The sequence below is a fragment of the Macrosteles quadrilineatus genome, unplaced genomic scaffold (genome assembly GCF_028750875.1).
Source record: "Macrosteles quadrilineatus isolate MER2022 unplaced genomic scaffold, UCM_ALF_1.0 Scaffold_5__1_contigs__length_97177068, whole genome shotgun sequence".
Taxonomy (NCBI): Eukaryota; Metazoa; Arthropoda; class Insecta; order Hemiptera; family Cicadellidae; genus Macrosteles; species Macrosteles quadrilineatus.
Genome location: NW_026542598.1, coordinates 55,852,354 through 55,874,411, shown reverse-complemented (window position 1 = coordinate 55,874,411; position 22,058 = coordinate 55,852,354). Strand labels below are relative to the sequence as shown.

Here is a 22,058-nt window from a genome sequence, read left to right as displayed (position 1 = left end):
CAGGTCCCTAAACATTCAGGAGTACTTAGACACTTAATGATGATAGTAAATAAAAAAATATTAACAAGATCAAGAGAGAAAAAAAAGAAACCTAATTGCATCGAAACATCCAAAACTCAAATTTAGTGATTGTAAGTGGTATTTTGCAATGAAGGAAAAGAAGTGATTTGGTGACGCATGAAACTGCAGAAATTTATGAGTACAACAATTTGAGTAATCCTTCTGATTGCTCCCTGCCGATATTTAAGCGGGCTCAGGTACAGTGCCCGGGCTGTCATCATAGCCCGGTAAGCCCGGGTTTGCCAAATAGCCCGGGCAAACCGGGCTCAAGTACAGAGCCCCTTTGTCATCATAGCCCGGTAAGCCTGGGTATGCCAAATAGCCCGGGCAAACCAAATCAAATCAAAATATCTTTATTCCTGAATTAATGTTACATGTGTCTGTGTACAGGAAAAATAGTTCCCAAGTAGACTATCCGTCTGTGTTTGGGAATGAGTTGCTAATACAGCTATACACAGGTCCACAAACATTCAGGAGTACTTACACACTTAATGATGATAGTCAATAAAAAAATATTAACAAGATCAAGAGAGAAAAAAAAAAACCTAATTGCATCAAAACATCCAAAACTCAAATTTAGTGAATGTAAGTGGTATTTAGCAATGAAGGAAAAAAAGTGATTTGGTGACGCATGAAACTGCAGAAATTTATGAGTACAACAATTTGAGTAATCCTTCTGATTGCTCCCTGCTGATATTTAAGCGGGCTCAGTTACAGTGCCCGGGCTGTCATCATAGCCCGGTAAGCCCGGGTTCGCCAAATAAACCGGGCAAACCGGGCTCAGTTACAGAGCGCGGGCTGTCATCATAGCCCGGTAAGCCCCGGTTAGCCAAAAAGCCCGGGCAAACCAGGCTCAGGTACAGAGCCCGGTTTATTATCTTGGCCTGGTAAGCCCGGGTTTGCCAAATAGCCCGGACAAACTGGGCTCAGGTACAGTGCCCGGGCTGTCATCATAGCCTGGTAAGCCCGGGTATGCCAATTAGCCCAGGCCAATGTCTTTAACGTGCTGTATTATTATTTATCCCGGTAGTGACGGGCTGGCATCATAGCCCGAGCAAACAGGGCACAGGTTCAGTGCCCGGGCTGTCATCAATGTCCATGAAGCCTGGGTTTGCCATACCTAGTAGTATGGCCTGCCCGATTGGTGGCGGGCTGTTATCATAGCCCGGGTGTGCCAAATTGAGCAGGCCAATGTCTATAGCCTGGTGGTGACAGGCTGTCATTAGGCCCAGGCAAACCGGGCTCAGGTACAGTGCCCGGGCTGTCATCATATCCCGGTAATCCCGGGTTTGCCAAATAAACCAGGCAAACCGGGCTCAGGTACAGTGCCCGGGCTTTCATCATAGCCTGGTAAGCCCGGGCGTGCCAAATCGCCCGGTCCAATGTCTATAGCCCGGTGATGACAGGCTGTCATCATAGCTCGGGCTAACCGGGCACAGGTTCAGTGCCCGGGCTGTCATTATAGCCCAGTAGGCCCAGGTTTGCCAAATAGCCCGGGCAATCCGGGCTCAGGTACAGAGCCCAGGCTGTCATCATAGCCCGGTAAGCCCTGGTATGCCAAATAGCCCGGGTATGCCAAATAGCCCGGGCAAACCGGGCTCAAATACAGAGCCCGGGCTGTCATCATAGCCTGGTAAGCCCGGGTATGCCAAATAGCCCGGGCAAACCGGGCTCAGGTACAGTGCCCGGGCTGTCATCATAGCCCGGTAAGCCCTGGTATGTCAAATACAGAGCCCGGGCTGTCATCATAGCCCGGTAAGCCTGGGTATGCCAAATAGCCCGGGTATGCCAAATAGCCCGGGCAAACCAAATCAAATCAAAATCTCTTTATTCCTGAATTAATGTTACATGTTTGTTAAAAATTGTCTGTGTACAGGAAAAATAATTCCCAAGTAGACTATCCGTCTGTGTTTGGGAATGAGTTGCTAATACAGCTATACACAGGTCCCTAAACATTCAGGAGTACTTAGACACTTAATGATGATAGTAAATAAAAAAATATTAACAAGATCAAGAGAGAAAAAAAAGAAACCTAATTGCATCGAAACATCCAAAACTCAAATTTAGTGATTGTAAGTGGTATTTTGCAATGAAGGAAAAGAAGTGATTTGGTGACGCATGAAACTGCAGAAATTTATGAGTACAACAATTTGAGTAATCCTTCTGATTGCTCCCTGCCGATATTTAAGCGGGCTCAGGTACAGTGCCCGGGCTGTCATCATAGCCCGGTAAGCCCGGGTTTGCCAAATAGCCCGGGCAAACCGGGCTCAAGTACAGAGCCCCTTTGTCATAATAGCCCGGTAAGCCTGGGTATGCCAAATAGCCCGGGCAAACCAAATCAAATCAAAATATCTTTATTCCTGAATTAATGTTACATGTGTCTGTGTACAGGAAAAATAGTTCCCAAGTAGACTATCCGTCTGTGTTTGGGAATGAGTTGCTAATACAGCTATACACAGGTCCACAAACATTCAGGAGTACTTACACACTTAATGATGATAGTCAATAAAAAAATATTAACAAGATCAAGAGAGAAAAAAAAAAACCTAATTGCATCAAAACATCCAAAACTCAAATTTAGTGAATGTAAGTGGTATTTAGCAATGAAGGAAAAAAAGTGATTTGGTGACGCATGAAACTGCAGAAATTTATGAGTACAACAATTTGAGTAATCTTCTGATTGCTCCCTGCTGATATTTAAGCGGGCTCAGTTACAGTGCCCGGGCTGTCATCATAGCCCGGTAAGCCCGGGTTCGCCAAAAAGCCCGGGCAAACCAGGCTCAGGTACAGAGCCCGGTTTATTATCTTGGCCTGGTAAGCCCGGGTTTGCCAGGCTATGATGAAAGCCCGGGCACTGTACCTGAGCCCGGTTTGCCTGGTTTATTTGGCAAACCCGGGATTACCGGGATATGATGACAGCCCGGGCACTGTACCTGAGCCCGGTTTGCCTGGGCCTAATGACAGCCTGTCACCACCAGGCTATAGACATTGGCCTGCTCAATTTGGCACACCCGGGCTATGATAACAGCCCGCCACCAATCGGGCAGGCCATACTACTAGGTATGGCAAACCCAGGCTTCATGGACATTGATGACAGCCCGGGCACTGAACCTGTGCCCTGTTTGCTCGGGCTATGATGCCAGCCCGTCACTACCGGGATAAATAATAATACAGCACGTTAAAGACATTGGCCTGGGCTAATTGGCATACCCGGGCTTACCAGGCTATGATGACAGCCCGGGCACTGTAACTGAGCCCGCTTAAATATCAGCAGGGAGCAATCAGAAGGATTACTCAAATTGTTGTACTCATAAATTTCTGCAGTTTCATGCGTCACCAAATCACGCATGGTCCACAAACATTCAGGAGTACTTACACACTTAATGATGATAGTCAATAAAAAAATATTAACAAGATCAAGAGAGAAAAAAAAAAACCTAATTGCATCAAAACATCCAAAACTCAAATTTAGTGAATGTAAGTGGTATTTAGCAATGAAGGAAAAAAGTGATTTGGTGACGCATGAAACTGCAGAAATTTATGAGTACAACAATTTGAGTAATCCTTCTGATTGCTCCCTGCTGATATTTAAGCGGGCTCAGTTACAGTGCCCGGGCTGTCATCAAGCCCGGTAAGCCCCGGTTAGCCAAAAAGCCCAGGCAAACCAGGCTCAGGTACAGAGCCCGGTTTATTATCTTGGCCTGGTAAGCCCGGGTTTGCCAAATAGCCCGGGCAAACTGGGCTCAGGTACAGTGCCCGGGCTGTCATCATAGCCTGGTAAGCCCGGGTATGCCAATTAGCCCAGGCCAATGTCTTTAACGTGCTGTATTATTATTTATCCCGGGCTCAGTTACAGTGCCCGGGCTGTCATCAAGCCCGGTAAGCCCCGGTTAGCCAAAAAGCCCAGGCAAACCAGGCTCAGGTACAGAGCCCGGTTTATTATCTTGGCCTGGTAAGCCCGGGTTTGCCAAATAGCCCGGGCAAACCGGGCTCAAATACAGAGCCCGGGCTGTCATCATAGCCTGGTAAGCCCGGGTATGCCAAATAGCCCGGGCAAACCGGGCTCAGGTACAGTGCCCGGGCTGTCATCATAGCCCGGTAAGCCCTGGTATGTCAAATACAGAGCCCGGGCTGTCATCATAGCCCGGTAAGCCTGGGTATGCCAAATAGCCCGGGTATGCCAAATAGCCCGGGCAAACCAAATCAAATCAAAATCTCTTTATTCCTGAATTAATGTTACATGTTTGTTAAAAATTGTCTGTGTACAGGAAAAATAATTCCCAAGTAGACTATCCGTCTGTGTTTGGGAATGAGTTGCTAATACAGCTATACACAGGTCCCTAAACATTCAGGAGTACTTAGACACTTAAATATCTTTATTCCTGAATTAATGTTACATGTGTCTGTGTACAGGAAAAATAGTTCCCAAGTAGACTATCCGTCTGTGTTTGGGAATGAGTTGCTAATACAGCTATACACAGGTCCACAAACATTCAGGAGTACTTACACACTTAATGATGATAGTCAATAAAAAAATATTAACAAGATCAAGAGAGAAAAAAAAAAACCTAATTGCATCAAAACATCCAAAACTCAAATTTAGTGAATGTAAGTGGTATTTAGCAATGAAGGAAAAAAGTGATTTGGTGACGCATGAAACTGCAGAAATTTATGAGTACAACAATTTGAGTAATCCTTCTGATTGCTCCCTGCTGATATTTAAGCGGGCTCAGTTACAGTGCCCGGGCTGTCATCAAGCCCGGTAAGCCCCGGTTAGCCAAAAAGCCCAGGCAAACCAGGCTCAGGTACAGAGCCCGGTTTATTATCTTGGCCTGGTAAGCCCGGGTTTGCCAAATAGCCCGGGCAAACTGGGCTCAGGTACAGTGCCCGGGCTGTCATCATAGCCTGGTAAGCCCGGGTATGCCAATTAGCCCAGGCCAATGTCTTTAACGTGCTGTATTATTATTTATCCCGGTAGTGACGGGCTGGCATCATAGCCCGAGCAAACAGGGCACAGGTTCAGTGCCCGGGCTGTCATCAATGTCCATGAAGCCTGGGTTTGCCATACCTAGTAGTATGGCCTGCCCGATTGGTGGCGGGCTGTTATCATAGCCCGGGTGTGCCAAATTGAGCAGGCCAATGTCTATAGCCTGGTGGTGACAGGCTGTCATTAGGCCCAGGCAAACCGGGCTCAGGTACAGTGCCCGGGCTGTCATCATATCCCGGTAATCCCGGGTTTGCCAAATAAACCAGGCAAACCGGGCTCAGGTACAGTGCCCGGGCTTTCATCATAGCCTGGTAAGCCCGGGCGTGCCAAATCGCCCGGTCCAATGTCTATAGCCCGGTGATGACAGGCTGTCATCATAGCTCGGGCTAACCGGGCACAGGTTCAGTGCCCGGGCTGTCATTATAGCCCAGTAGGCCCAGGTTTGCCAAATAGCCCGGGCAATCCGGGCTCAGGTACAGAGCCCAGGCTGTCATCATAGCCCGGTAAGCCCTGGTATGCCAAATAGCCCGGGTATGCCAAATAGCCCGGGCAAACCGGGCTCAAATACAGAGCCCGGGCTGTCATCATAGCCTGGTAAGCCCGGGTATGCCAAATAGCCCAGGCAAACCGGGCTCAGGTACAGTGCCCGGGCTGTCATCATAGCCCGGTAAGCCCTGGTATGTCAAATACAGAGCCCGGGCTGTCATCATAGCCCGGTAAGCCTGGGTATGCCAAATAGCCCGGGTATGCCAAATAGCCCGGGCAAACCAAATCAAATCAAAATCTCTTTATTCCTGAATTAATGTTACATGTTTGTTAAAAATTGTCTGTGTACAGGAAAAATAATTCCCAAGTAGACTATCCGTCTGTGTTTGGGAATGAGTTGCTAATACAGCTATACACAGGTCCCTAAACATTCAGGAGTACTTAGACACTTAATGATGATAGTAAATAAAAAAATATTAACAAGATCAAGAGAGAAAAAAAAGAAACCTAATTGCATCGAAACATCCAAAACTCAAATTTAGTGATTGTAAGTGGTATTTTGCAATGAAGGAAAAGAAGTGATTTGGTGACGCATGAAACTGCAGAAATTTATGAGTACAACAATTTGAGTAATCCTTCTGATTGCTCCCTGCCGATATTTAAGCGGGCTCAGGTACAGTGCCCGGGCTGTCATCATAGCCCGGTAAGCCCGGGTTTGCCAAATAGCCCGGGCAAACCGGGCTCAAGTACAGAGCCCCTTTGTCATCATAGCCCGGTAAGCCTGGGTATGCCAAATAGCCCGGGCAAACCAAATCAAATCAAAATATCTTTATTCCTGAATTAATGTTACATGTGTCTGTGTACAGGAAAAATAGTTCCCAAGTAGACTATCCGTCTGTGTTTGGGAATGAGTTGCTAATACAGCTATACACAGGTCCACAAACATTCAGGAGTACTTACACACTTAATGATGATAGTCAATAAAAAAATATTAACAAGATCAAGAGAGAAAAAAAAAAACCTAATTGCATCAAAACATCCAAAACTCAAATTTAGTGAATGTAAGTGGTATTTAGCAATGAAGGAAAAAAAGTGATTTGGTGACGCATGAAACTGCAGAAATTTATGAGTACAACAATTTGAGTAATCCTTCTGATTGCTCCCTGCTGATATTTAAGCGGGCTCAGTTACAGTGCCCGGGCTGTCATCATAGCCCGGTAAGCCCGGGTTCGCCAAATAAACCGGGCAAACCGGGCTCAGTTACAGAGCGCGGGCTGTCATCATAGCCCGGTAAGCCCCGGTTAGCCAAAAAGCCCGGGCAAACCAGGCTCAGGTACAGAGCCCGGTTTATTATCTTGGCCTGGTAAGCCCGGGTTTGCCAAATAGCCCGGACAAACTGGGCTCAGGTACAGTGCCCGGGCTGTCATCATAGCCTGGTAAGCCCGGGTATGCCAATTAGCCCAGGCCAATGTCTTTAACGTGCTGTATTATTATTTATCCCGGTAGTGACGGGCTGGCATCATAGCCCGAGCAAACAGGGCACAGGTTCAGTGCCCGGGCTGTCATCAATGTCCATGAAGCCTGGGTTTGCCATACCTAGTAGTATGGCCTGCCCGATTGGTGGCGGGCTGTTATCATAGCCCGGGTGTGCCAAATTGAGCAGGCCAATGTCTATAGCCTGGTGGTGACAGGCTGTCATTAGGCCCAGGCAAACCGGGCTCAGGTACAGTGCCCGGGCTGTCATCATATCCCGGTAATCCCGGGTTTGCCAAATAAACCAGGCAAACCGGGCTCAGGTACAGTGCCCGGGCTTTCATCATAGCCTGGTAAGCCCGGGCGTGCCAAATCGCCCGGTCCAATGTCTATAGCCCGGTGATGACAGGCTGTCATCATAGCTCGGGCTAACCGGGCACAGGTTCAGTGCCCGGGCTGTCATTATAGCCCAGTAGGCCCAGGTTTGCCAAATAGCCCGGGCAATCCGGGCTCAGGTACAGAGCCCAGGCTGTCATCATAGCCCGGTAAGCCCTGGTATGCCAAATAGCCCGGGTATGCCAAATAGCCCGGGCAAACCGGGCTCAAATACAGAGCCCGGGCTGTCATCATAGCCTGGTAAGCCCAGGTATGCCAAATAGCCCGGGCAAACCGGGCTCAGGTACAGTGCCCGGGCTGTCATCATAGCCCGGTAAGCCCTGGTATGTCAAATACAGAGCCCGGGCTGTCATCATAGCCCGGTAAGCCTGGGTATGCCAAATAGCCCGGGTATGCCAAATAGCCCGGGCAAACCAAATCAAATCAAAATCTCTTTATTCCTGAATTAATGTTACATGTTTGTTAAAAATTGTCTGTGTACAGGAAAAATAATTCCCAAGTAGACTATCCGTCTGTGTTTGGGAATGAGTTGCTAATACAGCTATACACAGGTCCCTAAACATTCAGAAGTACTTAGACACTTAATGATGATAGTAAATAAAAAAATATTAACAAGATCAAGAGAGAAAAAAAAGAAACCTAATTGCATCGAAACATCCAAAACTCAAATTTAGTGATTGTAAGTGGTATTTTGCAATGAAGGAAAAGAAGTGATTTGGTGACGCATGAAACTGCAGAAATTTATGAGTACAACAATTTGAGTAATCCTTCTGATTGCTCCCTGCCGATATTTAAGCGGGCTCAGGTACAGTGCCCGGGCTGTCATCATAGCCCGGTAAGCCCGGGTTTGCCAAATAGCCCGGGCAAACCGGGCTCAAGTACAGAGCCCCTTTGTCATCATAGCCCGGTAAGCCTGGGTATGCCAAATAGCCCGGGCAAACCAAATCAAATCAAAATATCTTTATTCCTGAATTAATGTTACATGTGTCTGTGTACAGGAAAAATAGTTCCCAAGTAGACTATCCGTCTGTGTTTGGGAATGAGTTGCTAATACAGCTATACACAGGTCCACAAACATTCAGGAGTACTTACACACTTAATGATGATAGTAAATAAAAAAATATTAACAAGATCAAGAGAGAAAAAAAAAAAAACCTAATTGCATCAAAACATCCAAAACTCAAATTTAGTGAATGTAAGTGGTATTTAGCAATGAAGGAAAAAAAGTGATTTGGTGACGCATGAAACTGCAGAAATTTATGAGTACAACAATTTGAGTAATCCTTCTGATTGCTCCCTGCTGATATTTAAGCGGGCTCAGTTACAGTGCCCGGGCTGTCATCATAGCCCGGGTTTGCCAAATAAACCGGGCAAACCGGGCTCAGTTACAGAGCCCGGGCTGTCATCATAGCCCGGTAAGCCCCGGTTAGCCAAAAAGCCCGGGCAAACCAGGCTCAGGTACAGAGCCCGGTTTATTATCTTGGCCTGGTAAGCCCGGGTTTGCCAAATAGCCCGGGCAAACTGGGCTCAGGTACAGTGCCCGGGCTGTCATCATAGCCTGGTAAGCCCGGGTATGCCAATTAGCCCAGGCCAATGTCTTTAACGTGCTGTATTATTATTTATCCCGGTAGTGACGGGCTGGCATCATAGCCCGAGCAAACAGGGCACAGGTTCAGTGCCCGGGCTGTCATCAATGTCCAGGAAGCCTGGGTTTGCCATACCTAGTAGTATGGCCTGCCCGATTGGTGGCGGGCTGTTATCATAGCCCGGGTGTGCCAAATTGAGCAGGCCAATGTCTATAGCCTGGTGGTGACAGGCTGTCATTAGGCCCAGGCAAACCGGGCTCAGGTACAGTGCCCGGGCTGTCATCATATCCCGGTAATCCCGGGTTTGCCAAATAAACCAGGCAAACCGGGCTCAGGTACAGTGCCCGGGCTTTCATCATAGCCTGGTAAGCCCGGGCGTGCCAAATCGCCCGGTCCAATGTCTATAGCCCGGTGATGACAGGCTGTCATCATACTCGGGCTAACCGGGCACAGGTTCAGTGCCCGGGCTGTCATTATAGCCCAGTAGGCCCAGGTTTGCCAAATAGCCCGGGCAATCCGGGCTCAGGTACAGAGCCCAGGCTGTCATCATAGCCCGGTAAGCCCTGGTATGCCAAATAGCCCGGGTATGCCAAATAGCCCGGGCAAACCGGGCTCAAATACAGAGCCCGGGCTGTCATCATAGCCTGGTAAGCCCGGGTATGCCAAATAGCCCGGGCAAACCGGGCTCAGGTACAGTGCCCGGGCTGTCATCATAGCCCGGTAAGCCCTGGTATGTCAAATAGCCCGGGTATGCCAAATAGCCCGGGCAAACCGGGCTCAAATACAGAGCCCGGGCTGTCATCATAGCCCGGTAAGCCTGGGTATGCCAAATAGCCCGGGTATGCCAAATAGCCCGGGCAAACCAAATCAAATCAAAATCTCTTTATTCCTGAATTAATGTTACATGTTTGTTAAAAATTGTCTGTGTACAGGAAAAATAATTCCCAAGTAGACTATCCGTCTGTGTTTGGGAATGAGTTGCTAATACAGCTATACACAGGTCCCTAAACATTCAGGAGTACTTAGACACTTAATGATGATAGTAAATAAAAAAATATTAACAAGATCAAGAGAGAAAAAAAAGAAACCTAATTGCATCGAAACATCCAAAACTCAAATTTAGTGATTGGAAGTGGTATTTTGCAATGAAGTGATTTGGTGACGCATGAAACTGCAGAAATTTATGAGTACAACAATTTGAGTAATCCTTCTGATTGCTCCCTGCTGATATTTAAGCGGGCTCAGTTACAGTGCCCGGGCTGTCATCATAGCCCGGTAAGCCCGGGCTTGCCAAATAAACCGGGCAAACCGGGCTCAGTTACAGAGCCCGGGCTGTCATCATAGCCCGGTAAGCCCCGGTTAGCCAAAAAGCCCGGGCAAACCAGGCTCAGGTACAGAGCCCGGTTTATTATCTTGGCCTGGTAAGCCCGGGTTTGCCAAATAGCCCGGGCAAACTGGGCTCAGGTACAGTGCCCGGGCTGTCATCATAGCCTGGTAAGCCCGGGTATGCCAATTAGCCCGGGCAAACCGGGCTCAGGTACAGTGCCCGGGCTGTCATCATAGCCCGGTAAGCCCGGGTTTGCCAAATAGCCGGGGCAAACCGGGCTCAAGTACAGAGCCCGGGCTGTCATCATAGTCCGGTAAGCCTGGGTATGCCAAATAGCCCGGGTATGCCAAATAGCTTGGGCAAACCGGGCTCAGGTACAGTGCCCGGGCTGTCATCATATCAATAGACATGGTTTAGGCCCTTAGCTGAATTGATGACTAATATAATATAAATACCTCGTCACAGCTCTGTAGTTTCTGTAGATTACAGCTGTTTCGGCATTAAAATGCCATCATCAGATACACATACATCCACCTGAATTGGCGTCGTTAAACTGTACATATACACGAACACGATAAAAACACGTAAAACAAGAGACAGGCCTGTCGCGTACATGATTGCTTCCGTACTCGTAGCAATCATGTACGCGACAGGCCTGTCTCTTGTTTTACGTGTTTTTGTGTTTTTATCGTGTTCGTGTATATGTACAGTTTAACGACGCCAATTCAGGTGGATGTATGTGTATCTGATGATGGCATTTTAATGCCGAAACAGCTGTAATCTACAGAAACTACAGAGCTGTGACAAGGTATTTATATTATATTAGTGGCTGTCATCATAGCCCGGTAAGCCCGGGTTTGCCAAATAAACCGGGCAAACCGGGCTCAGGTACAGATCCCGGGCTGCCATCATAGCCCGGTAAGCCCGGGTTTGCCAAATAGCCCAGGCTCAAGTACAGAGCCCGGGCTGTCATCATAGCCCGGTAAGCCCGGGTATGCCAAATAGCCCGGGCAAACCAAATCAAATCAAAATCTCTTTATTCCTGAATTAATGTTACATGTTTCTTAAAAATTGTGTGTGTACAGGAAAAATTATTCCCAAGTAGACTATCCGTCCGTGTTTGGGAATCCTATACTCTAATACGAGCAATGTTTGCTTGTATGTATGCTTGCTTGCTTGCTTGCTTGCAGAAAGATCTCGAAAACAGTTCCGACGATTTTCTTCAAATCTTGTAAATAGTTTATTTTTGGCCTAAAAACGAGCTTCATGGAGTTAGAACTCCCAACAAAAATCTAATTACGTAGAAAAACAAATCTGAAAGTCACATTTTTTTAACATTAGTCTTATGGGTTGCTTAGTAACCATGTTGGTAGAATTAAATAACAAGGAAAAATTAAACAAAAGACTTGAAGTTGTAGCACTGTTCATAATAAGCCAACTACCCACAGTATACTAGCAAATTACAAATACAGTACAGTACAAAAGGGAAAGCATCACTTACTACTATTGAGCACAGATTACACTGAAGATTGCTCGATACATTGTAGGCCTAGTAAAGGCAAGCAGTACGAAGTGTGGGATCTGTTTATGACGATTAGATTAAGGTTATCTGCAATCCTAAAATGCTATAGGAAGGGAAGGAAACAGTTCTGCGACGTAGGAAGAGGTGAAGGAAGTTGTCCGTAGTGTTGGATCTGTTTATGACAATTAGATTAAGGTATTTGCAATCATAAAATGCTATGGGAAGGGAGGGAAACAGGTCCGTGACGTAGGAAGTGAAAAAGGAAGTAGTAAAGGCGAGCAGTCCGGAGTGTGGGAACTGTTTATGACAATAAGATTAGGGTATCTATAATCCTAAAATGCTATGGGAAGGGAGGGAAACAGGTCCGTGACGTAGGAAGTGGTGAAGGAAGTAGTCAAGGCGAGTAGTCCGGAGTGTGGAAACTGTTTATGACGATTAGACAAGGATATTGGCAATACTAAAATGTTATGGGAAGGGAGGGAAACAGGTCCGCGACGTAGGAAGTGGTGAAGGAAGTAGTCAAGGCGAATAGTCCGGAGTGTGGGAACGGTGTGTGACGATTAGATAAGGGTATTGACAATCCTAAAATGCTATGGGAAGGGAGGAAAACAGGTCCGCGAAGTAGTAAGTGGTGAAAGAAGTAGTCAAGGCGAGTAGTTCGGAGTGTGGGAACTGTTTATGACGATTAGATTAAGGTATTTGCAATCCTAAAATGCTATGGGGAGGGAAGAAACAGGTCCGCGACGTAGGAAGTGGTAAAGGAAGTAGTCAAGGCGATCTGGCCGGAGTGTGGTAACTGTTTATGACGATTAGATTAAGGTATTTCCAATCCTCAAATGCTATGGGAAGGGAGGAAAACAGGTCCGCTTTGTAGGAAGTGGTGAAGAAAGTATAAAGGCTAGCATTGCTGAGCGTGGGAACTGTCTGTGGCAATTACATTAATGTATCTGCAATCCTAAACATGCAATGGGAAGGGAGGGAAACAGGTCCACGACGTAGGAAGTGCTGAAGGAAGTAGTAAAGGTGAGCAGTGTGGAGTTTAAGAATGGATTTATGTATCTGCAATACTAAGACTGCTTTCAGAGCAAACTAATGATTTTCCCGAGCAAAGCTCCGTCCCTAGGTACTGAGTTGCTAATACAGCTATACACATGTCCATAAACATTCAGGAGTACTTAGACACTTAATGATGATAGTAAATAAAAAAATATTAACAAGATCAAGAGAGAAAAAAAAAACCTAATTGCATTGAAACATCCAAAACTCAAATTTAGTGATTGTAAGTGGTATTTAGCAATGAAGGAAAAAAAGTGATTTGGTGACGCATAAAACTGCAGAAATTTATGAGTACAACGATTTGAGTAATCCTTCTGATTGCTCCCTGCCGATATTTAAGCGGGCTCAGGTACAGTGCCCAGGCTGTCATCATAGCCCGGTAAGCCCGGGTTTGCCAAATAAACCGGGCAAACCGGGCTCAGTTACAGAGCCCGGGCTGTCATCATAGCCCGGTAAGCCCCGGTTAGCCAAAAAGCCCGGGCAAACCAGGCTCAGGTACAGAGCCCGGTTTATTATCTTGGCCTGGTAAGCCCGGGTTTGCCAAATAGCCCGGGCAAACTGGGCTCAGGTACAGTGCCCGGGCTGTCATCATAGCCTGGTAAGCCCGGGTATGCCAATTAGCCCGGGCAAACCGGGCTCAGGTACAGTGCCCGGGCTGTCATCATAGCCCGGTAAGCCCGGGTTTGCCAAATAGCCGGGGCAAACCGGGCTCAAGTACAGAGCCCGGGCTGTCATCATAGTCCGGTAAGCCTGGGTATGCCAAATAGCCCGGGTATGCCAAATAGCTTGGGCAAACCGGGCTCAGGTACAGTGCCCGGGCTGTCATCATATCAATAGACATGGTTTAGGCCCTTAGCTGAATTGATGACTAATATAATATAAATACCTCGTCACAGCTCTGTAGTTTCTGTAGATTACAGCTGTTTCGGCATTAAAATGCCATCATCAGATACACATACATCCACCTGAATTGGCGTCGTTAAACTGTACATATACACGAACACGATAAAAACACGTAAAACAAGAGACAGGCCTGTCGCGTACATGATTGCTTCCGTACTCGTAGCAATCATGTACGCGACAGGCCTGTCTCTTGTTTTACGTGTTTTTGTGTTTTTATCGTGTTCGTGTATATGTACAGTTTAACGACGCCAATTCAGGTGGATGTATGTGTATCTGATGATGGCATTTTAATGCCGAAACAGCTGTAATCTACAGAAACTACAGAGCTGTGACAAGGTATTTATATTATATTAGTGGCTGTCATCATAGCCCGGTAAGCCCGGGTTTGCCAAATAAACCGGGCAAACCGGGCTCAGGTACAGATCCCGGGCTGCCATCATAGCCCGGTAAGCCCGGGTTTGCCAAATAGCCCAGGCTCAAGTACAGAGCCCGGGCTGTCATCATAGCCCGGTAAGCCCGGGTATGCCAAATAGCCCGGGCAAACCAAATCAAATCAAAATCTCTTTATTCCTGAATTAATGTTACATGTTTCTTAAAAATTGTGTGTGTACAGGAAAAATTATTCCCAAGTAGACTATCCGTCCGTGTTTGGGAATCCTATACTCTAATACGAGCAATGTTTGCTTGTATGTATGCTTGCTTGCTTGCTTGCTTGCAGAAAGATCTCGAAAACAGTTCCGACGATTTTCTTCAAATCTTGTAAATAGTTTATTTTTGGCCTAAAAACGAGCTTCATGGAGTTAGAACTCCCAACAAAAATCTAATTACGTAGAAAAACAAATCTGAAAGTCACATTTTTTTAACATTAGTCTTATGGGTTGCTTAGTAACCATGTTGGTAGAATTAAATAACAAGGAAAAATTAAACAAAAGACTTGAAGTTGTAGCACTGTTCATAATAAGCCAACTACCCACAGTATACTAGCAAATTACAAATACAGTACAGTACAAAAGGGAAAGCATCACTTACTACTATTGAGCACAGATTACACTGAAGATTGCTCGATACATTGTAGGCCTAGTAAAGGCAAGCAGTACGAAGTGTGGGATCTGTTTATGACGATTAGATTAAGGTTATCTGCAATCCTAAAATGCTATAGGAAGGGAAGGAAACAGTTCTGCGACGTAGGAAGAGGTGAAGGAAGTTGTCCGTAGTGTTGGATCTGTTTATGACAATTAGATTAAGGTATTTGCAATCATAAAATGCTATGGGAAGGGAGGGAAACAGGTCCGTGACGTAGGAAGTGAAAAAGGAAGTAGTAAAGGCGAGCAGTCCGGAGTGTGGGAACTGTTTATGACAATAAGATTAGGGTATCTATAATCCTAAAATGCTATGGGAAGGGAGGGAAACAGGTCCGTGACGTAGGAAGTGGTGAAGGAAGTAGTCAAGGCGAGTAGTCCGGAGTGTGGAAACTGTTTATGACGATTAGACAAGGATATTGGCAATACTAAAATGTTATGGGAAGGGAGGGAAACAGGTCCGCGACGTAGGAAGTGGTGAAGGAAGTAGTCAAGGCGAATAGTCCGGAGTGTGGGAACGGTGTGTGACGATTAGATAAGGGTATTGACAATCCTAAAATGCTATGGGAAGGGAGGAAAACAGGTCCGCGAAGTAGTAAGTGGTGAAAGAAGTAGTCAAGGCGAGTAGTTCGGAGTGTGGGAACTGTTTATGACGATTAGATTAAGGTATTTGCAATCCTAAAATGCTATGGGGAGGGAAGAAACAGGTCCGCGACGTAGGAAGTGGTAAAGGAAGTAGTCAAGGCGATCTGGCCGGAGTGTGGTAACTGTTTATGACGATTAGATTAAGGTATTTCCAATCCTCAAATGCTATGGGAAGGGAGGAAAACAGGTCCGCTTTGTAGGAAGTGGTGAAGAAAGTATAAAGGCTAGCATTGCTGAGCGTGGGAACTGTCTGTGGCAATTACATTAATGTATCTGCAATCCTAAACATGCAATGGGAAGGGAGGGAAACAGGTCCACGACGTAGGAAGTGCTGAAGGAAGTAGTAAAGGTGAGCAGTGTGGAGTTTAAGAATGGATTTATGTATCTGCAATACTAAGACTGCTTTCAGAGCAAACTAATGATTTTCCCGAGCAAAGCTCCGTCCCTAGGTACTGAGTTGCTAATACAGCTATACACATGTCCATAAACATTCAGGAGTACTTAGACACTTAATGATGATAGTAAATAAAAAAATATTAACAAGATCAAGAGAGAAAAAAAAAACCTAATTGCATTGAAACATCCAAAACTCAAATTTAGTGATTGTAAGTGGTATTTAGCAATGAAGGAAAAAAAGTGATTTGGTGACGCATAAAACTGCAGAAATTTATGAGTACAACGATTTGAGTAATCCTTCTGATTGCTCCCTGCCGATATTTAAGCGGGCTCAGGTACAGTGCCCAGGCTGTCATCATAGCCCGGTAAGCCCGGGTTTGCCAAATAAACCGGGCAAACCGGGCTCAGTTACAGAGCCCGGGCTGTCATCATAGCCCGGTAAGCCCGGGTTTGCCAAATAGCCCGGTAAGCCCGGGTTTGCCAAATAGCCCGGTAAGCCCGGGTTTGCCAAATAGCCCGGGCAAACCGGGCTCAGGTACAGAGCCCGGTTTATTATCATAGCCCGGTAAGCCCGGGTTTACCAAATAGCCCGGGCAAACCGGGCTCAGGTACAGTGCCCGGGCTGTCATCATAGCCTGGTAAGCCCGGGTTTGCCAAATCGCCTGGGTTAATGTCTTTAGCCTGTTGGTGACGGGTTGTCATCATAGCCCGGGCAAACCGGGCTTAGGTACAGTGCCCGGGTTGTCATTTTAGCCCGGGTTAATGTCTGTGGCCCTATGAAAGAAAAACCATTTTTCCAGTCATAGGTTGTTTGATGTATCAAACGGGGAAATATTATAGCAATGGTAAATAGGGAGAAGTTATTCATTTTCTTTTTTATTTACATAATATGTATATACATATTTGTATCTTTTTTTTAAAGAATATAAAGAATGTTTAATTTAGTGTAAGTTTAAAATTAAGTGCCAACCGAACAAACGGTTTACCTACCTGCATTTTAGCCTTTATGAACTATTGTTTCATAAAATGTAATTTTTGGGGCATCATAGCCCGGATGTGCCAAATCGCCCAGGCCAATGTCTTTAATGTGCTGTATTATTATTTAACCCGGTAGTGACGGGCTGTCATCAATGCCCGGGAAGCCCGGGTTTGCCATACCTTGTCCTTGTATATAATATGTGAAGGCGATTTCTACAAAACACTACTTCGTTAATAATGGACCGATTTTTACAAACGACGTGTCAAAATAAGGTATTTTTTGTGTAGACGCCCCCTTTCACCAATTCCTGTAATAAAAATCCTCGGGCTTTGCCCCACAGGCCATCAAAGTTGGAGTTTCTCCCATAAGATTAACATGGGGGAATCTAAATATTTAATTGTCCCCCCTTATTTGAGAGAACGGCTGGGCGTAGAAACTTGGTAGAGGTGTCCAAAGAAAGGTCTTGGTCTGTAGATGAGTTATCAAAAGAAAAACTAATCAAAATCAATTAGGACTCTGCCCCAGAAGCCTTTAAAGATCCCTTTACAGAGTTGTTTACATTTTGGCCATGTGAATAATACTTTTTAATGAAACAGCTGTTCATTTTTCAATTGTATTTCAAACAACACACATTTATTGGGAGTTACTGAATTCTACCAAATAAGTATTTGTAATGTTATTTTCTGATTGTAAAATTGATTTTCTTCTTTATCATGTCATGTTTTGCAATATAACGTTCCATTACGTAAGCAGTGGAAAATCCTTTTATCACAGTAATTCTTAAATTATTTCTTATTGAACTATCTTATATCTATTGTACGGGTTGGTGTCTGCCTTTTTCACCACTTTTGCCTACATTTTATCATATTATTCAACACATATGAAATATTTATGAAGAAATATCTGCTTTTATCGTGTCTAATAAAATCCAAACATAGAAACTTTGTCTAAAATGGTACCCATCTTGACAAATTATTTGCACCTGCCTATATTACGGACTTTGGCACGGTTTGGTAACATTATTGAAAATAACACGACATTTTGGCTGTAAAAGATGGTACAGAGAGAAAATATGTTTTAAACAGCTACTGTCATGACAGAAAGGTCATATTCCTTTTAAACTAGATCACATAATTCTTTATAAGATACGTTGATTAACCATATGTAAACGTCAATATATACGTAACAGCCAATTTACAGTATTTTTGCTTTTTGGAAATGTCCCATTGCTATGTCATTTGCATTATTTGTTGCCTATGAAGCAGCACGACCATATAAACGAGGAGGCCCCTAACAGTACAAGAATAAAAGCCAACTTCACTTCAAGTATTCTACTATATCAAACATTCCGTAGAGAGATTATATTGACAACTTTATGTTATTTATAAGGCTGAGACAACTAACTGACATGCCCCATGTCAATGAATTCCAGCTTTAACAGTAACCCCACAATCAATAATTTCTCAAAACTATGCTAGAGGGTTCATTCATTGGCACAGAAGTACGATATGAACTAACGCGACGTGACGAAGGAAAAATCAAACTTACACTGTAACGGATATACCTCCCTTTGAAGTTAGAATATGTCTTCCCAAAAAAAGTTTTCTTTTGAAATAAAATCATATTACACTGATGAAATCACGAAAGTGTTTAACTACAAAAGATCCATCAATACGATTTTAATACTATTTAAACGTTCTTCCAAAGGAAGATATACCATATAACACCTTTGTTATTAATCACTCCTCAGAAAGGCTGGCCTAGTATTCATTTTCCTAATTTATACAATTTCATTAATCTGTTCAATTAAAATTTCCATAGCCTATATATTTTTTTACAACGCCCACAACTTAGTTGTTTATTAAATATGTAAGAGAATTGCAATCAAAATTTCTTATAATATCATTTCAAAATTAGTCCTTAAAGCTGGGTTTTCCTAGGCGCGGAATCGGCGAGCGGAGAGAGGAACGCGGAGAGCGGAATTGAAATTAACATGGCATTCCGCTCCGCTTCTAGGAAAACAGTAACATTAAATTGCCTAAGACAAGTGGAGTCCGCTCTCCGCGTTCCTCTCTCCGCTCGCCGATTCCGCGCCTAGGAAAACCCGGCTTAAGGAATCAAAATTCAAGAAGCAGTGAAACAGTGATCCATGTGTTCAACAATAGACCTATGTGAACATTGAGATTGGGAGGAGAAGGGAAGCCATAGTTGAAGTTGAAACTGTTAAAAGAAGCGAGTCCAGATGTTATCTAAATTAAATTAATTAGTATCATCAAGAAAAACCAGTTTATATTCAAGTTATATTATATTCAACCTCAAGAGGACTAACTCTAACATTATTTTCAAAATTAAGTATAAACTTTTCTTTTAAACTCTTTTAAATTCAGTGACATTAGACTTACCTTTTGGACAACCTCAAAATTTAATTTTCATTGTTGGAATTGTGTAAGTTAAACACATTAATTATTTGGACACTATTTAATTTATAATTCTTAGCATTCAAGCCAGCACGAAACCCTACCCTGAGATATAGCACATCTAAATTATACTATTATAAATTTGAACCTTTATTTCAAACTTATCTTCTATTTTATTTTAATTTCAGCCCACACTCCATTGTCAGTCCTTTCATTATAACGTAACTTAGCCTTTTAAATTTCATTGCATGTTTGTTCATTTGTTTCAATAAAACACCTTTTGTAATTCGTATATCTTTGTTAACTTATTAACTTGAAACATTTATAGAATAGGCCTAGCTTAAAATGAATATTGTGAGGTGACTTTACAGATTAAAGGTTTTTACATTATTTTTTTTTATCACTTATGTATTTTAATTAATATGTATTAATTACATTAAAATTTAAAAGCGATGAATTAATGGTGCTATTTAGCAAAAAGGTTGCTATTGGATAGTAACAAGACGAGGGTTTGGAATCGTTCCCTTTCGAAATGTAAAAAATGTCATTGGTTAGAAAACGCAAAAAATAAAATAAAAATCTTGTTTTAGAAAAGGGCTTTTTCCTCTGAAACCCTGGATCATAATATCTTGGTTTGCGTGAAGATATTGATTTGTATTGATGTTTACAGTACAGGTCCAGTATCCTAGGAGGAGACCTAACCAAGGAACATCCACTGGTAGACTACACTCCTCCATCACTGATAACACTACTGTTTACTGATCTAGGGATACTTACACCTTCTGCAGTCAGTGACGAACTTATCAAACTGTATCTGTGATGTTTAACTTTGTAATTGTAAATAAATACTGTTTATTATTGCTTTGTCGTACTTATTATTTTGTACTTAATGTCGGCCGATTTACATCGGACAAGATGAAAATATTTGTTTTGCAATACTGTTACTTGCTACTTACTTTCTCCCATGGCCATGGATACCCTAGGTGGTATTTGGCCTCGCCAACGAGTTGCCTCCATCTCTCCCTGTTCTCTAAATCTTCTTTCCTTGATCTCAATTTTTGCAAATCTTTCTCCACACGGTCCTACAATTAATTCTTGGGTCTTCCTCGGGGTCTTCTTCCTGCTAAGTTTTGTCTACAAAGTTCTTTTATTAGTCTGCCGTATTCCCTCCTAAATACATGGCCATCCCACCTTAGTCTTCTACTCTTTGCTTCTCCTACTATGTCTGGGAAATTGTACATGTACCTTATTTCATGGTTGTGCCTAATTCTCCATCCTTCTCCCTCTCTAATAGGTCCAAATATTTTTCTCAAAACTCCTTTTTAAATTAAACCAACTTCTTTTCTGTTTTTCCATAATCAATGTCTCTGCTCCATAAAGCAGGATTGGTCTTATAAAGTCTTGTATACTCTTAATTTTGTTTTATGTGACAGTAATTTTGATTTTAAGATGTTATTTAATGCATACATACATGCTTCTATTTGCCAAATTTATTCTATTTTGAATTTCTATTAATTCATTACTTGTTGAATTAACTATTGAACCCAGGTATTTGAACTCTTCAACTTGTACTAATTTATGGTTTAATACTTCTAAAAGCTTCTTTACCATTGTTTCTGTGGTGTTAGATTTAGTTTAAATAAATAGTTTCTTCATAGTTTCCCCAGGCCAAAATATACCAACTAAGTCTTTTCATCGTTTATTTCTAATCATATTGATCAAGTTTTAGAATACGTGTCATCTCTATCTTCCGATACTAACACAACATCATCTGCAAATGCCAGTGCTCCTATTTTAGTTCCAATGCTTATACCTAGATTTCTATTTCTTATTACCGTAACATAGAATACATTATTTGTAAATATTATATTTCAGTTATTCATTGCATTTCCCCACTCTGTGGTGTACTATGCTAGGCATGACCGATTTAGTCAGAGGTTCATTGTCCTGTTCTACCCTCTGGTGTGTTAGTCTGCCTCAACTTACCTTGAGATATGCTCACGGCCATGGCCGTGGAAGGTAAAAAAATATTTAACAAGTTAATTGGTAAACACATTTTATAGGAAAATAACAATTACAATTTTTGAAAATCCCCGCCTCAGCAAACCTGCAGACTAAGCGAATTTCCATTTGCCTGATTTGATTTTCAATTTAATCCATTTCAATAGCTTTAAATTTAACGAGTAGCCTACATAGGTTTGCTATCACAGTGAGGGTTATAAAGTGAGTTTTTTAGAAAATACAAACTTACAAGCAATAATTTAGTAAAAATTAATAAATTTGCCAAGTTTGATAAAAATATAGGCCTATTCATAAACAAGCAAACTACAACAGTTTGCTTATTCTCCATCAGAATAATAAGGGAATTTTAAATTTACAAATCAAAATCTTTTGTAATTTTCTCCGTAACCAATAACTGTTCAAAAACACTTCTAGGTACTTAATTATTGGGTTTTTAAGCTGTTCAAAATGGTTTGGATAGAAAATTGGGAAACTTAAGAAATGTTGTGCTTTGAGGGTCAAAAATGAGAAAAATCAATTTTATCCCTTAAATTCCCCCATTAAACCCTGTTTCCATAGTCCAAGCACGCTGGTTTGCGAACTCGTTCAAATAAATGTAGGTTTACATGTTTGTAACAATTTTCATCGAAATCGGATCATTTTTGCTCCGACGGACACAACAGGGTGAATCAGATTACCTGTGCACATACTTTTACGGTCGAGTACGTTTTCACCTAGAAACGTG

The 22,058-nt window shown here is 43.3% G+C and overlaps 1 protein-coding gene across 1 annotated transcript in view; it reads left to right on the top strand.

The window, feature by feature from the left end:
• LOC128994584 (translation initiation factor eIF-2B subunit alpha-like) overlaps positions 1-20,172 on the top strand; it is a 46,901-nt gene extending 26,729 nt beyond the window's left edge. The window contains exon 8 of the mRNA XM_054419239.1: positions 19,983-20,172. Within this exon, the coding sequence (XP_054275214.1) occupies positions 19,983-20,132 (150 nt within the window). The 3' untranslated portion in view covers positions 20,133-20,172. The remainder of the gene's footprint in view (positions 1-19,982) is intronic.
• The last annotated feature ends 1,886 nt before the right edge of the window (positions 20,173-22,058 follow it).